General features: G+C 47.9%; 1 protein-coding gene across 1 annotated transcript in view; it reads right to left on the bottom strand.

Annotated features, from left to right (window-relative positions):
• RNFT2 (ring finger protein, transmembrane 2) overlaps window positions 1-17,800 on the bottom strand; it is a 62,572-nt gene that overhangs the window by 42,274 nt on the left and 2,498 nt on the right. Inside the window, exons 3-7 of the mRNA XM_032603594.1 lie at window positions 17,729-17,787; window positions 12,168-12,646; window positions 10,063-10,139; window positions 6,575-6,675; window positions 3,260-3,413 (exon numbers count right to left, since the gene is read on the bottom strand). Coding sequence (XP_032459485.1) covers window positions 3,260-3,413; window positions 6,575-6,675; window positions 10,063-10,139; window positions 12,168-12,646; window positions 17,729-17,775 — 858 coding nt within the window. The 5' untranslated portion in view covers window positions 17,776-17,787. The remainder of the gene's footprint in view (window positions 1-3,259; window positions 3,414-6,574; window positions 6,676-10,062; window positions 10,140-12,167; window positions 12,647-17,728; window positions 17,788-17,800) is intronic.

Below are 17,800 nucleotides of genomic sequence, written 5' to 3'. Positions count from 1 at the left end.
ATATCCATCTACCCATCTAAATATCCATCCATCCATCCATCCATCCATCCAAGTACCCATCCATCATCTATCTAAATATCCATCCATCCATCTACCCATCCATCTATCCACACAATAACTGGACTATCCATCTGTCCACATATCCACCAACTTTCCCATCTAGCCATCCAATGCATCCATCTACCTATATATCCATTCACCCATCCATCTACCCACCCAAACATATATACATATATACAATGAATGCTTCCGAGTGCATATCAGATGCTGGTGATCCATCAACAAAGAAACCAGATGCATTCATTTCCTGCTGTCACAGAGGTTACAGTCGAGCAGAGCAGGCAGACAATTAAACAAGCAATTACACTCAGGGTGGTGAGTGCTAGAACAGGGGAAGTACAGGATGCTGTGAGAGTCCCCAGTAGGGGCACCATACCTCACCTGAAGGGGCAGGGGAGGTTTCTAAGAGGCTGTGATCTGCAGGAGGAGCAGGAGGTGGTTAAGACACAAGAAAGGAAAAGGGTCTTTGAGGTAGAAGGGCAGCACACAGCTGACTCTGGAAGCTGTAAGGGTTAGTTACTCAGTCTCAGTTTTCTCATCTGGAAAATGGGGTTAGAACATCTACCACATGTCAGATTGGCACTAGTTGGTGTATGGAAGGAAATGAAAGAAGAAGGGTCTGGCTGAAGCACAGGGAACAGAGGGAAGAGGGGCAGGAGAGAGTGAGAGGAAGACTAAGGATGCTGGATAGGCAGGTGGGCTGCAAAGCCTCACCTGCTTCCTCTCCAGGCAATGACAACCCACCCCTCATTTCACCCACATACATAAAGTCTTTTTATGTTTGCAGCATCTCAAACGGGGTTTTGTAAACATCTCAATTTTCTAAGGGAAGAAACATGTTCAGGCACACGTAGTGACTCACCCAAGGCCCCGTGGCTGGAAAGTGGCAGGGTCAGGAATGGCCCAGGAATTCTGACATCCATTCAGTGCTGGGCAGATGATCTCCTGACGTGGCCATGGCCTTGGGAGTTGGAAGATGTGAATTCTGATTCTATAACTGACCAGCTGGGTGTTTTTTGGACAAAATATCTCACCCCTCTTTCAGCCACAGTACAGGGTAAGTGAAAAAATGGCCACCCAAAGATACCAGGTCCCAAACCCTGGAAGCTGTGAATGTGACCTCATCTGGAAAAAGGGTATTTGAAGACACAATTAAGTTAAGGCTCTTGGCACGGGAAGAGTATCCTGGATTGTCTGGGTGGGGCCCAAATGCAGTCACATGTATCTGTATGAGACAGATAGAAGGAGACGTCATACACAGCAGAGGCCAGGTGACCGCAGAGGCAGACTGGAGTGATGCTGCCATGAGCTAAGGAATGCTGCCAGCTACCAGAAGCTGGAAGACGCAAGGAAGGATCCTCCCCTAACATCCAGCACCCCCACACACACCTCTGACACCTAGATTTCATTTCAGTGACACTGATTTTGGACTTCTGACCTCCAGGACTGTGAGAGAACAAATTTCTATTGTTTTCAGCCCCAGGCATGTGGTTATTTATTATAGCAGCCACAGGAAATGAATACAGCGGGCCCTCTGTATCCGTAGGTTCCTCGTCTGTGGATTCAACCAATCTCACATAGAAAATCTGAGGATGCGGAACCGCAGATGTGAAGGACCAAATGTAAGGGACTTGAGCGTCCACGGATTTTGGTATCCGAGGAAGATCTTGGAACCAATCCCTCGCAGATACCGAGGGATGACGGTACTCAGCTTTTCATCTAGAAAGTGGTGATAATAATCTCTCTCTCACTCAGAGGGGTGTTGAGAGCCTTATATGAGTCAAGACATGGGAAAGAATCTAGCAAGAACCAGAATGCACTAGGCAATGAGTAACCATTCTCTGTTTTCCTTATCTTTCTCCCATACCCACTGCGAGGTACAGCTTGGGCCCCGAAGCTGAAGCCCTGGGCTGGAGTCCCAACTCTACCACTTAATAGCTGTCTGCCTGCTCAACCTTCCGTCTCCTCCTCGTGAATGACAGGAACTGTACCTCCCTGAGAGGAATAGCAAGAGGCTACGTAAGGTAATTCATACATGAAGTGCTCTTAGAACAGTCTCAGGTACACAGTCGGTGCTCAATAACTGCGAGCCATTATTATTCCAGGCAGTCAGTGCGGAGCCAGCTTCCTCACATGCCTGGATTCACGTCTCCTGCCTTCAACCAAGTGCCACAACTGCTATGAAGGAAAAGGTTCGGGGCATCTAGAACCCAAGGGGCACTGAACCCAAGGAGGGGGTCATGGGAACCCTGATTTGTAGCTGGTTGGTCAGAAGTACAGGTGCCAACTTGGGGCTGGTGACTGGCATCTGAAGTGACAGGGGCAGTCTTGCGGGACTGAGACCTTATCCTGTGGGATCTGACACTATCTCGAGGTGGACAGTGTCAGAACTGTGTTAAACTGAAGGATACCCAGCCGGTGTCAGAGAATTACATGATGTGTGGAAAACCCACACATCTGGTGTCAGAGGTATTGAGCGTGTGTGTGTACAGAAGAAACACAGGAGTGTGTTTTTCTTATACACCTGGCCAGTGATTTGATCAGTTGTCACTCAAGACAGATGGTCAATTCCAACCTGCTCTTCTGCCAACCAATGCCTGGCACAAATTCCGAGCTTTCTGACCTAACCGTGATGTCTTTTCCTCACACTGCTCAGTCCTCTGAATTACAGTGATTATCCCCCAAGACCTCTTCATCCCAACACCTCCTGCAGGCCTCTCCCTAAGGTACACTCCAAAGAATCATTGTCACCAGTCTGCTTCCTGTGTCCATGGCAGGCGTCACTCATGGATCACAGAGTCCTTTTCTTCTGAGCCTCGGTACCCTCTATATAACGTGCCCCAGAAACCACAGAGAGTCAAAAACCTTTGAGAGCCATCCTTCCCTGGGAGAAGCAGGACCCAGGGCATGTCAATGTGCTTTTTTTCCTTCCTTGGGTGAAATTTAGATGAAAATTGCATCAAGGCCAGCTCTGAACAACAAAACTTAGTAAATGCACTTGGAGAGCAGAGGCGTGACAAAAAGGTCGTGACAGTAAAGAATGATGCTCAGCTTCAAGGGATGACAAGAGGTGGGAGACAGGATCTACTAGCTCAGGCTCTGTTCATTTGATGCACTGACATTAGCTCTGCCCAAGTCCAACCTTTCCTTCTCCAGAAGGCATCCTGAAAGCCCTGCATGATTGGCGTGATGGGCCTACCTTGGACTTGACGGCCAGGATGATCTTGGGCAGGGCCACGACAAGGCACTTGAGGGCGATGGTGATGTACTTGAGCACAAAGTCTGCGATGCCCACGATCCACAGCAGGTCAAAGAAGTCCAGCGTCTCCAGGTTGGGCTTCAGGAATATGAGGCTGGGGGAGGAGTCAGAAAGTCAGGATGCACTTAGGGTCACTGGCCCTTAGGGGCCCTTCTACTCATTCTAGGAGCCTTGTAAATATTACCTGTAGAAAGAGCACTAAGCTGGGAGTCAGGTATCTGTGCCCTGTTCCTGAATCTGCTATTAACTTGCTGTGTGACCTCAGGTGGGTATCTTAACCTCTCTGAGCCTCAGTTCCCCTGAGAGTTAAATGATGAGACTGGCCTAGAGCATCATTAGTTAAGGTCCCCTCCAGTTTTATGGGCCACAAAAGGCTTCACAAGAGGAAACAAAAGGAAGGAAGGAAGGCCGACCAATAACATGAAGGAGGGAGAGAGAGAGAAGGAGAGAGGAGGGATTTGGTGTGCAGACGCTGTGCTAAGCAAGTTACTCACTGTATCTCATTGTCCTGCAGAGTGAGCACTGCTCATCCCCACTTTATAAATGAGGCACTGAAGCTTGGAGATGTGAAGTTAAGTTGCCCAAGGTCACACTGCATGATAAGCATATGGGCATCAGTATCAGACAGACTTGAATTTGAATCCAGGCCTCTCCATTACTGGACCCTAGGCAGATAATGTTCTCTCTGTAAGCCTCAGTGTTCTCATCGATAAAATGGGAATCGTTCCCTCCCTCAGCGTTACTGGTGGGATTCAATGAGATAATAGGTATACTACTGACTCTGTCACGCAGCAGTGACAACGATAACAACATCTCTACGGGGCAGGCACTGTTATCCACCCATTTTTCAGATGAGAAAAAAGAGGCACAGAAAGGTAAATGAACATGCACAAGGTCCTACAAATATGATGGAACGGTGGTGGATTCGAACCCAGGTGTCCCGGCTACAGTTACTGCTCTCAGTCCTTATTCCACAGCAGTACTACTCGGAGTGTGTAAACCCATTTTACCCATCCGTGACCAGGTAAGTCAACCTCACACTCAATTTCTGTACTTCCCTCACTGGGGACAGACAACAAGTCATTCTCGAATTGGCACTGAGCCATAGACCACATGCTGAGTAGCACTGCTCTCCATCACCTCTGTGGACGATGATGTTAATCGAATTGATAATATCTTGGCTTTCTACATCATGCTGGCCCTAGTCTACATGCTTTACATGTCTCAAGTCATTTCATCTTCCCAAAGGCTCTATGTCGTAGGCACTATGATTATCGCATCTTGAGCTGGGGAATCTGGAGCGCTTCGACGTGGAGTCACCGCCCACGGCATCTCAGCTAGAATGTGGAGCTAGGATTGGAACCAGCACCCAAACTGTGCTGGTCCCCTCGCTTTTCCTCCCGCCAGATTAGAGGCTCCAAGCAAAGGCCACTCCGAGTCCTGCCTGTCCACCAAAAAGCAGGGGACAGTGCGCACAGCCCAGAGTGAATGCTTTCTAAACGCTTCCTACATACTCTGCTGGGCTGGTGGAAAACAGTGCAAACTGAGGCCCCCTGAGGAGAGCATCCTAGGAATGAACTGGTCTGTTTTTGTACTTTTATTTTTAAAAGTCAATTTCTATTTTGAAGAGCAAGAGTAGGGTTAAATCAATGAAAATAATCTATTTTTGCAATCTCTCATGATACCTTTGGTGTCCTTCCACATCTGAGCCCTGTCTCTGTGGGATGCCTTGTCTGCAAGTCTGAGTGGCATCCAAGTTACGATATGGGGAGAGGCTGGCAGCCCTGAGCTCCCCTTTCTGTCTTTGCTCTTGTCCCTCCCTGGGCACAACCCAGGCTGGCTGGTTGACTTCCATGCCCTGCTTCTCTATTATGCATCTCTGATCGCAAAAGAAATGAAGATCTGCCCTCCACTTTCCATTTGATCTCAGAGACACCGATCTGTTAAATTCACCCACGTAGGTTTTAGTTCATTGTCTTAGAGTTTTTTCTGTTTTGGCTTTTGGAGCCAGAAAGATGCCCAAGTGTTTTTCCGCAGATTGATCACTAAGTCCACTTATTTCTAACGTACACTATGAACTTTAATGGATGGATACATTTGATTGTCAGTTTTGTGTCCCATTAGCCATCACCCCCAATAGACAAAGTAATTTATCATAAAAGAATAATATTATTATATGATTATGACATATCAAATGTTTCACAGTTTGCCCAGTACTTTTCACATATTATTAACATTTGGCCTCTCTAATAATTAGCCTGCGGGTGGGTAATGACCTTCAGGTGGGTAAGGCAGAAATTAACTTACTCTCGGTTTCACAAATGCAGAAACTAGGCGAGGTTTGAAGAGGTTCCACTGTTTGCCGAAGGGCACAAAGCTGGTACGTGGCAAGACTAAGAACCTCTGACACTGGTCATCAGACTTCAAATCCTGGGATGATTCAAAGTCTCTGTTACCTACTGGGACTAAGGCTTATTAGAAAGGGTTTCATTAAGCCAAAGTTTCCTCACCTGTAAAACAGGGACACCAATACCCTGCTGAGTGGGAGGGCAAAATAAGATAATGGCTATTGGTAGCATTTACAAACACACTCTAGACCACTGACATCAATAAGGAAGGAGGCTCAGCTCTGTTGCTTTTCTCCGAGGTCACTCTCTTTCTCTTTGTGTGCTGCCAGTTTGCCTCAGCACTGGTTTGATGAGGGCACAGAGGTCTGAGCCTGTGAATGTGATCATGCCCAGAGAATGGCATGAGCTGGAAATTCCTCCAAGGTTCTGAGAGACTCCATCTCCTTTACCCTCCCCCAGGACCTTGATCTTCTGGGCCAGGCAACTAATGCAGTGTGCGGGAGGCATGTTGATGCCTTGGAACTAACTTCCCAAATTGCTTTCATGCAACTTCGGGTGGCCCCAGAAAGTGGTGAAATGGGTCACTCCTCAAAGTCCATTTTTAAAACAGATGGACATGATCTGAAAGCTTGGCTTGAGTTTCAACCCTGTGCCAGAGACCACTACTGGCCAGTCCTCCCCCACCACGCACTATGTGGCTACTAGAAAATGCAAAATGACACATGCGGCTTGCATTATATTTCTATAAAGAATCATGCTCTAGGCACGTGTATATGACAACAGGGTGGGATGTGAAAGTTACAACATGACCTAGAGCTACTGCATTGTTCTCAAATGAAGGGGCTGTGGGTCCTGAGTCCAACAAAGCCCCCCACTTTCTCACTGGGGGTCAGACTCCCCTGCTCACCTGTTATACAGCTGCTGGGAACTGAACGTGTAGAGCACATACAGGGTGTTCCCCGCCAGAAAGGCTAAGATCCACAAAATGACCAGCACCGACCTCTTCTCCTAGAGACAAAGCAAGAGATCTGTGGAGATGCTGAAACGCCAAAGCTGCACCTGGCAGGATATTCCAGAATGTTCCCCGACAAAGGGCAACTTTTCCCTTTCTCAAAGGTTTGGAGGAAGTGGGGCTAATGGTGAAAGGAAGGGCGTTGGCATCTTTCCATCCCACTGGAACCTAAGGGATGGTTACAGAGAAGGTAACAGAAATGTGTGAACCTGCTAGGAGAACAATCCAGAGAGTCAGGAGGGCACCATGGTTAGCAAATCAGACTCTGGAGCTGGGTGGCCTGGGTTCAAATCCTTGGTCTATTATCTGGAGGCTGTCCAACCCTGGGCAATTACTTAAACTTGCTACATTTCTCTGTAAAATGGGTATACATTGTATCTCTCTTCTAGAGTCTGAGAATTAATGTACATGAACTGCTTAGAACAGTACCTGGCATGTAAGAAATGTTAGTTTACATTTACTGTTAGGAACTGAGGCACAGAGAAACTAAGTAACTCTGGCTCAAGGGCACATGTTTTAAGCTCCAGTGCCCTCATTAAAAAATGAGGTTTTGGGACTTCCAGGTGGTGCAGTGGTTAAGAATCCGCCTGCCAATGCAGGGGACATGGGTTTGAGCCCTGGTCCGGGAAGACCCCACATGCTGTGGAGCAGCTAAGCCTGTGTGCCACAACTACTGAAGCCCATGTGCCAGAGCCCGTGCTCCACAACGAGAAGCCACTGCAATGAGAAGCCCGTGCACCGCAACGAAGAGTAGCCCCCGCTCGCCACAACTAGAGAAAGCCCGCGTGCAGCAACGAAGACCCAACGCAGCCAAAAATAAATAAATAAAAATTTTTTTTAAAATGAGGTTTTGTTAAGGATTAAGTAAACTTGATAAATGTAAACATTCAGTCTGGTACAGGCTCACATTTCAGGCTCACTAAATGGTAGGACTTGTTGTTCTGACTTTACAACGCAGCAGTAGATTCAGATCGACAGGTTGGAAACTTCTGTTCTAACTTTTTCCGGCATGGACCTTTGGGCTACTGCCCTGGACTGACCATTCAACATAGGGCCACATTTATAGGATTAAATTCAAACTTGTACACATGGATGTCAAAGCCCTTTGCAATCTAGCCCCGTTTCTCTTTCTCCAGCCTTGTTTCTGATTAGTCCCCAGGAAGACAAGCTGGGAAACCTTCTCAGTTGGCTGTTTCTCAGTAGTCTCTCAGCCTGACAGCAACCTAAGGAAATTTCTAGACGAGGCGTAGAGCAGGGCATTCCTGCCTGTGTACCCTGGGATACATAATCAGACCCCCGTGCTGCTGACAAGCTGAAAAGCTTGTCTTTTCCTGGACCAGGGCGGCTGCATTGCTGGAATAAGATGAGGTCATAACTTTCCCAGTGTAACCTTGCCTGTGGTTTCGGTAAATGCTCCACTGTCTCCAGACACAGCTCAGTGCTCGACACACTGTTACAACACACATTTCCATAGTGTAGACAAAATAAATGCATCTCCATCCACCCATTATTCCAGGAGGGGTCAAGGTTAACGGCCTGAGAAACCACCTCCAACCAACCAACTGCTCTTATCAATGTGATTAATCCACTCGGCAGCCCTTTTTATGCCAATAAATAATAGATTCCGGTTTAATCCCCCGTAAATCCAAACCAAAAGTGGAAGAGAAAGGGAATTAGCAATGCTCCGAGAAGCCAGACTCTGAAGGACAAATGGGGTACTTCTCCAGTAGTAAGTTGAGATTCCTAAACTTACTAAGAGTCATGCAGGCTCTCTTCCACTGAAATATACACAGACAGGCAAATCATCACCTGTGTCTTCATAGGGTTCAAAGACCCCTAGAAGCCTGTCCATGGATACAGGCATCCCCTTGCCCCTAAAATTCAAGTCAAGGCACCACGCGGATGTTACTGCATCTGAGAAAGAGCCACAGTCCCAATAGCCTCCACTATGACACTGAGCAACCTGCTGTTCTAATAGCAGCAAAAAGGGGTCTGCATGAAGAAGATGAGACTGAGGGTCAAGAAGAATCTCTGGCTCCATGCCCAACTCCAGACTTCAATGTGCTCATGTATCAAATAAAAACTGAGCTGGCATCTGTGCCTCATGGATGCCTAGGTGCTTCTGAGAAAGCAGATGACCCCAGAGCAAGGTCAGAGAGGATGGTGGCTATTATAGGGTCACATGTGCAGCAGAAAACAGGCTTGTTAAAAATAGCTCAATTAAGTTGTTCCTATGAGCCAGGCACTGCACTAAACACCTTCCATGCACCATCTCATTTAATCCTCTCAATGGGTGTATGAAGTTGGTGTGGCAGTTCCTTTTCCAGAGGTGGCACCTGAGGCTGCGATCAGTGATGTAACCCATCCAAGGGCTTGCAGGAGGGTGGAGGAGCTGGAATTTGAATCTGGGGGGTAGTACAGGCTCTGGGCTCAATGCCTGGGTTCATATCCTGATGCCACCCTTCACGCTGGCTGTGTGGCCTTAGGCAAGAAACTTATGTCTTAGCCAAGAAATTCTGGGCCACTATTTCCTCACTGGGAAAATGAGTTCAGAATGATTTTGCCTCCCTCCCAGGTTGCTGGGATGAAACTGCAAGAGGAGCTGTGTAATGGGTCCAGCACCGTGCTGGACATGGTTAGTGCTCGGCTGATACCAAAGGGCATTCGGGATGATGGTGGTGAAGCCGTACGGCCACCCAGCAGTGCCCGTGGGGCGGCCTTAACCATGGGTGTGGGTTGGAAGTGAGCTAACTGATTGAATGCCGGGAGGATAAGGGGAATGGGCCAGGGGCACATGGGGAGAGGCTGCTGTTGGAAGGAGAAGGATGGCACATCCGGGGATCTGCCCAGGGTGGGAGGCAGAAGAATGGCCTCCCAAAGGTGTTCCTGTCCTAATCCCTGCAACCTGTGAATATGTTAGGTTACACGGCAAAGGGCAATAAAGGTTGCAGGTGGAATTAAGTTTGCTAATCAGCTGACCCTGTGTGAGGGACAGTCTCCTGGATTATCCAGGAGGGTCCAATGTAATCACAAGAGTCCGTAAAAGTGGAAGAGGGAGACAGAAGAGGAGAGTCAGAGGGAGATGTGTCTATGGAGGGATGGTCACAGAGATACAACGTTGCTGGCTCGAAGAAGGAGGAAGGGGCTATGAGCCAACGAATGTGGGTGACTTCTAGAACCTGGAAAAGGCGAGGAAAGAGACTGTCCTCTGAACCCTTCAGAAGGAACACAGTCCTGTTGACACTCTGATCTTAGGCTAGAGGGACCCACTTCAGGCTTTGATCTACAGAACTGTGAGTAATCCCTTTGTGTTGTTTTAAGCCACCAAGTTTGTGGTCATTTGTTACAGCAGCCCCAGGAGAGTAATTTACCAGGTGACTCACCTTTAGAGAGACCTGTTCCCGGAGCGTGGAGTTGGCGTAGGCGAAGGTGCTGGCCATCCCGATGCACACAGCAATGCCTGCAGGACAGAGGAGGGGCCGAGACCACCCACTTAGACTCGTCAGACCTGGCCTGGGCTTACTATGGACAATCCCTGGTCCCCTCGGGGTTGACACGCTAACCATAGAGGAGAGAGAAAAATCCCATTTCTGGGGCATTTGGGCTGCCATGTATATCACTGGGAACCCCAAGCCACTCTGAGAAGAGGCCTCTGACTTAGGGATGGGATTGAGGCCCGCCACTGTGGGCGTATTTTATAGAACCAGTTAGAAGCATGGGCTGTGCAGTCTGGTAAGACCTGTGTTCAAATCTTGGCTTGGACTAATCACTGCACCTCTCTGAGCCCCAGTTTCCTCCTCTGTAAAACAGACAGAATAATAACAGTACTTAACTCAAGGAGGGATACTGCTTACAGTGTACAATCTCTAGAAGTTAGGAAGTGGTGCCTATTATTATTTCTACTTCCAAAAAGAATCTGAGGCGTGTTATTTGTAATAAAAGCATATGTAGAAAAAGACCACAACACCATAAGAAATTGAAGTTTCATGTTAAAGGGGAAAGAATTCCTAGCTGATAGGAAAACATGACCCTTGCAGAGTAGGGAAAAAGAACTGAATTTTATTCCACAATTTAGCAAGCTACTATCTTGGAATTCTCCCTAAATAGGGATTTTCGAATCCTACTTTTTGTTCCCTGTGGAAAGGATTCTGCTTTCACATGACATGCACAGTTCCCAAGCTTGGAGTTCACTTTTACTTTTTAAATAGTACGTGTATTCCAGGCATTCTTCCAGATCTTCTTTGTAAAAGACGTGTTTCTTCATTAAAAACATATAAAATCAAAACCAGTAACCCCACAATCTCTTCTTGTACTATTCTCTTTGATCAAACAAAAAACCTGCCAACTGAGAAACAAAATGACCAAACTTGAGAATAAAAATTAGTGGTGAGTTTGCTGGAATTCAGGGTAAGGGAGAACACGCCAGGTTCCATTTCTAGGAATAAAAAGGGAGGGACTGACATGGTAGCACCCCAAAAATGAAGGAGTGATCTGAGTCAGCTGGAACCCACCAGAAAGGGGCAAATGAGACACAAACGATGGCCTAAGCTCCTCTAGATATTTCTTGTGGGATGTAATAAGCCATGAGACAGTAATTAGTACCGTAATTTCTACCATAAGATAAAAACAATAGCCTAAACTCTCCAGGACACAGCAACATCATGATCTAATAACAGTACGTAACAGATAATAACAACAGTGGACCAGAAACCACGTTTACTGACTGTTAAGTGTGTGTCAGGTGCTAGGCTAAGCACTTATGAATCATTATCTTACTTCCTAATAATAATATTAGGTAGTATTTACTGAGCACTTGCTATGTGCAGGGTTCTATGTTAAGTATCTTACATGTATTAATAATGAATATAATAAAAATAATAATCTACACTTGCACAGCACTTACTTTCTGCCAGGCACTGTCCTAAGTGCTTTACATATGTTTACTCATTTAACCTCACTCAATCTCACGAAGGCAGATGCTGTTCATATACTATAATAGTATCTGTAACATACTATTAGAGTCTATGTATAGCTATAATACATATGTAATAGTATTTGTAATAGTACATATACTATTTTAACCCCCATTTTATGGATGATTGGATTGAGGCACAGAGAGGTTAAATAATGTACCCAGCGTCACACAGCTAGGAAGGGGGCAGAGCCCAGGTTCAGACCCAAGCAGTCTGAACTCCTGGGTAGTACACTCTATTCCTTCACGTCACCCAACCAGCTGTGGGAGTTTCTACCACAACCCCGCTGGAGAGATGACGAATCTGAGACTCAAAGAATATGAGTGGCTTGCCCCAAGTCACACAGCTAGTCGGCCAGGATTTGAACCCAGGTCTGACTCAGAATCCTGGACTCTTAAGGACTTTGCACCATAAGGACCTCTACTGCCTTCCCTTGGCACTTGGGATGGAGACGCCATCCCCCTACCCAATGGGTGAGGCGGCAGTCTTTGCGCCCTGCATCCCTCCACACTCACCAAGCTTATGTTGGAAGCACACTTTGGCCAGCAGGATGAGGATGAAGGGCAGCCCTTTCTGGAGCCAGCAGATCACGGCCTTCAGCTCGGACAGGGCCGGGGCGGGCGTCCCCGGCTGCTCGTCGCCCGCTTCGTCGGAGTGCGCGCGGTGGTCCCCGCCCACGTGCTGCAGCAGGGAGCCCCCGCGGTGGCCGCCGTGGTGGAAGTGGTGGTGGGGCTGGCGGTGGTGGTAGGCGCCCCCCTCACCGCGGCCCCCACCTTCCTCCCTGGATGTGGGCATCTGGAGGAACACGTCCCCGCCGCCCGCCGCGGCCCCCAGCACCAGGCTGGACGGGAAAGGGGTGGCGGGGAGGCTGCCTGTCGGGAGGCCCGATAAGCCGGAGAAGAGTGCTGGCGGGGAGGCCGCTTCTGCCTTCAGACTCTCAAAGACTCCGCCTTCGTCCACACTCGCCTCAGAGCTGAGCGCTTGACTGCGATTTCTGGGCCAGAAGGGAGGAGAAAGCCGCCACCAAGTCAGGCAGTGGAGGATGGGGGGCAAAGGACCCTATCAGTGATGTTAGGGGCCGAATTGGGGCCCCTGCCCCAGGAAAATCATATGTTGAGACCCTAACCCCCAGTACCTCAGCCTGTGACAGTTTTTGAAGACAGGGCTTTTGCAGAGGTAAGTGAAAATGAGATCATTAGGGCCAGCCTTAATCCAATATGACTGGTGTCCTTATAAGAGGAGGAAATTTGGACACAGACACGCAGGAGGGAAGACGATGTGAAGACACAGAGAGAAGGTGCCCATCTGTGAGCCAAGAAGAGAGGCCTCAGAACAAACCAACCCTGCCGATGCCTTGATCTTGGACCTCCAGCCTCCCGAATTGTAGAAAATAAATTTGTGTAGTTTAAGCCACCTAGACTGTGATACCTTGTCACCCTGCAGCCCTAGCAAACTAATATAAGTAATAATAGCAATAGGGTCATAATCTTTACTGAAATTTTACTATGTGCCAGATACTTTTCTAAGTGCTTTCCATTAATTAACTCATTAAATCTTCCTATCAACCCTGTGAACTAGGTACTAATAATACCATCTTACAGATCAAGAAACTGAGGCACAGAACAAAGCAACTTGTCCAGGATCACACAGCTGGTAAGGTATGGAACAGGGAAGAGTCAAACCCAGCAAGGCTACCTCTGGAGCCTGCTTTCTTAACCACTATACTTTACTGAAAAGGGAGCACAGAGTCCTCTGATTCTAGAATAACCTCAGAAGCTCAGGTACCCCTGGTTCTGTAATCTCCAAGTTCAATGATTCCCAGTTCCCAAGAGGATCCACCTTGGTCACAACTGGTATTTGGAGGGCAGCAGAAAGTAATGGGAAGAAGATTTAATTGGAGAAGCCCACATATGAACCCTAGCTCCACCCTTCCCAGGGGTCTTAACAATCCTACACTCAGTTTTCTCACCTGGAAAATGGGCATAAACACCATTCATGCATAGAATTCCTGGGGATCAAATTTAGAATACCCCTTTCAGTGTACCTGGCACTTAGTGGGAACTATTATCTCTAATCCCTATGGAAAACCTCCAGGGCTAACTGCCATTTCTAGTTCCAAGCACAGGCCTGTTGTACTGGAATCAGGTAAAGGACGCTGATGCTCTTTCAGAGCCATTGCTGGAGGAGCAGAGAGCCTAGAGTTACCCTTCCGAGAATGGTGAGCCCCAAACTGGGTGCCCTTTCCCATGAACACCATGCCCCAGAGTTCTGGATGTCATGTGTCTTCTCTTGGGCTTGTCCTTTTCGAATGCAATCAGTCTACACAACAGGTGGAACTGATTAGCTCAATGCGCTGTGTCAGTGGGAGGGGCAAAGAGCCACCCTCCCCTCCTTATCTCACCCCAGAGTAGGGTTCCCAAGGAACCTCCACAGATCCCTATGGTACTCTAAATACATCCTGAGTTTACTGAAAGTGAGTGCTGAGTTCCACTCATCCTGTGGACCCCACAACCCAGGGCATACAACCCAGGTGCTTAATAAAAGTATGCTAGTTATCGGGCTTCTCTGGTGGCGCAGTGGTTTAGAATCTGCCTGCCAATGCAGGGGACACGGGTTTGAGCCCTGGTCCGGGAAGATCCCACATGCCGCAGAGCAACTAAGCCCACGTGCCACAACTACTGAGCCTGCGCTCTAGAGCCCGCGAGCCACAACTACTGAATGAAGCCTGCGTGCCACAACTACTGAAGCCTGTGCGCCTAGAGCCCGTGCTCCACAACGAGAAGCCACCGCAATGAGAAGCCCGCACACTGCAACAAAGAGTAGCCCCTGCTCTCCACACCTAAGGAAACCCTGCACGCAGCAACGACGATGCAATGCAGCCATAAATAAATAAATTAATAATAATAATTTAAAAAGTATGCTAGTTACCATCCAGGCACAAAATGGCCCCAGAGGGAGGCTGCAGGGGAGGTTTTACACTGCTTTCACACTTGATCTTATGTAATCTATTCTCCACTCAGAGACAAGGGTGCATTAAAAAAAAAAAACAAAAAAAAACATGTATTTGATTATTTCACTAACCCACTAAAAGGGCTTCCCATTCTAAACTCCTTCCTGCAGTCTCAGATAAACCCTAAAGATAGGGACTAATATCATTTCCATTTTACAGATAAAGAAACTGAGGCTTAGAGAGATGAACTTGCCAGATATCTTGGATTATCTTGCCCTGAACTCCAATCTCACCATGTGCCCGTTTCTTACTGCCCAAGGGCTTCCAGGGCCTTTGCCCAGGCCATCCCCTTCATGGGCTGTCCCCCTGCCCCACCCTGTCCCACCTAGGTAACTTACGCTCATCCCTCAGATTCTGGCTAAAAATCTCTCTTGCTTGGTGGAGCCTTGCCTACCTCCTGGACAACGACAGTCTCCTTGCTCTTTGTCCTCACTGCACTCTACCTTCCCCTGCACATGACTGATCATATTGTTTTACTCCTTACCTGTGACTCTCAACCCTGGGTGTACATTATAATAACTCGAGGAAGCTTTTGAAAAATACAGTGCCCTGGACCCAATGTTGACCAACTGAATCAAAATCTTTGGGGTTGGGCCTCAGCACCCCTATTTCTTCAGAGCCTTCTGGGTGATTCTAACATGCAGTCAGCACTGAGAATGGCACTTGAGACTGGGCCCTGCTCCATAAGGTCAAAGACCATGACTGTTTGCTCCCCACTGGATTACCACTACCCAGCACAATGCACCTCACGCACAGAACATGATCAATATTATTTGAAAGAGTGAATGAATAAGCATACTAAAGGCTCTGAGAAGGCCTGCAACTGAAAAAATTAACTTTGTTAAACCTAGTGTTTCCCAGACTTATTTGACCATGGGATTATTTTCTTCCATGGAAAACCTATTCAATCTTGTAGAATACCTGTGAAACCCAGCAGGGGAGATGCCGGTCTGGAGAAATCTTGGGGTTGGCTTCGCTGGCCTTACAAACTTGAGCTGGGGGTAAGTTATCATAAACCACCAGGTTTACACCCAAGCAAGGGAGGGAACTTGAAGATGGTTACCCACCCCCCTACCACCCATGGCCCATCCCTCCTGGCTCCAAAAGCCCAGGAAATGAGTGGTCCTATTCTCTTGGGTTTGGGATAATGATAAAGATAGTATTAATAATGATAACAACAACTAACACCATGGCTATGATCGTCAAGGGGACTTGAGCTTTTTCTGCACTTCAAGAAGCTGAGCTCAGAAAGCAGGAGTCCTGGAAGGTGCCCACAGTGGCCGCCCTCTCTCCCCCACCGTCCCACAGGGACCTGGAAAGCCTCCTGTCTGCCTTGAGCTTGCCAGCACTCTGAGTCCACTGGGCTCAGGGGGCCTCCAGTACAACAACCAGGGAAGACTCAACCCACCAAGGACCTTTTTATAGCTGGCCTCTCTTCTCTGGGCCTAAATGGGAAAGAATATTCCTTGAGGGGCAGAGGCTGAGCTTCCAACTTAACCACTTAAAGGCTAGAACGTGAGGTAGCCCGGGAGAAGAGTGAATCCACCCAGATAGGAGGCAGATGAAATGTGGTATCTCAAAGCACAGACTTTGCAGGGGTCAAATGGACCAGGGCCTGAATCTCAGTCCTGCCACTTCCTGGCTTTGTGACTTCAGGTAACTTACCCTCTCTGAGCCCCAGTTTCCTCATCGATAAAATGGTGATAAAAACAGTCCTCACGTCCACAGGCTAATGTGAGGGTGACACAAATAAGCACACAATACACAGTGGCCATTATTTCTCCAGCATGGTCTCTGTCCTCAAAGACCTCACCGTTCATTTGAGAGCAAAGAGTAATTCTGTCTTCAGAAGCTGGAAAAGCTCCAACAGCCATGCTTATTAGATGCTGGGTTCCGTGTTTGTGCATCTTCACTCATTCACTCATTCATAAGCAAACCTGAGTTTTGCTATCTGCCATTTATAGATGGGGAAACTGAGGCCTAGAGGTGAAAGTGCTTGCCAAAGGCAGCAAAGGGGGAAGTGGCTGAGCTGGGATTTTGGCCAAGGGTTGTCTGACTTAAGGCCAGTGCCCTTCCCTGCAGAACAGGCAGGCTTGATGGAAAACTCAATACTGGACTGGTGGGTACTTCGTGATTGTGTGGCCAATCTCAAGAATTGCACGGGACTTGAAATGGGCTGCAAGGGGGGAAAAGCTTGGCTGCCTGTTCCTTGGATGTACGGTCCAGCATGGTGAGGGGGTTGTGGCTGGGAGACTGTCACAACCTGAGAACAGGTCCCCATGGTCTGTACTCTCTTTGGCTTAAGTAGATGGAAGTTCTAGCTTATTAGTGTTTTAACTGCGTTTTCTTAGATTCTGTACTTGTCTATTTGGCATCTGCACATTATAGGGTCAAACTAATGGCCAAAGTTGTTTACAACTCCCCTGTGATCCAGAGCTCACATCCCTAACCACCTCCTTTATCTAGTTCCCATTCTCAGTCAACATTTCCTCTGCCCCAAATCACTCAGGGCCAGGTACAGACAACTAGAGACCACTCCTACAGCCTAGAGTCCACCAACATTATTCAAACTAGTCAATCCTAAGTTGTTTCCCCTCCCCTGCCTTACTGTGTGTGGAAAACACAATAAAAGCTGTGACCTATGCTTTCCCTTTGCTCCTTTCTGCCTCCTGGCTAACCCCGGTGCTTCCCCATGTGGCCCTGCATAGGGTGACATGCCTCCTTATCTTGGAAAATGCAAGTAATAAAAATCTTCTTTCAATGTCATCCGCCTCTCCATGTTGCCACTCAGACACCTCTATAAATTAAAATCCCCTGGGTACAACCACTGATACAATGAGTCAAGTGGATCACTGTTTGCACAGGCTTTGAGAATTACCATAAGAGCAACAGCAAGCTGTCACGTGTTGAGGATATGAGGCCATTGCCGTGCAAAGCAGTGTCCAATCAGATCTCCTCTGCTCTTCCAATGAGGAGCCCTGAGGGGCAGGTATTACTCCATCCAGTTTTGGGTTGCCCTTGACCACCTGAAGCTCAGAGCCTCAGATGGAATGAGGGGATGCCTACCTTTCAGGTGGAACGTTATCCGTGTTGCTGCTGTGGCGTCTCTGCATTTTCCTTAAGACCTAAAAGTCAACA

Source organism: Phocoena sinus, chromosome 14 (genome assembly GCF_008692025.1).
Source record: "Phocoena sinus isolate mPhoSin1 chromosome 14, mPhoSin1.pri, whole genome shotgun sequence".
In the NCBI taxonomy this organism is placed as follows: Eukaryota; Metazoa; Chordata; class Mammalia; order Artiodactyla; family Phocoenidae; genus Phocoena; species Phocoena sinus.
The sequence above is the reverse complement of the archived record's forward strand: the minus strand, read 5'-3'. Positions and strand labels throughout refer to the sequence as shown.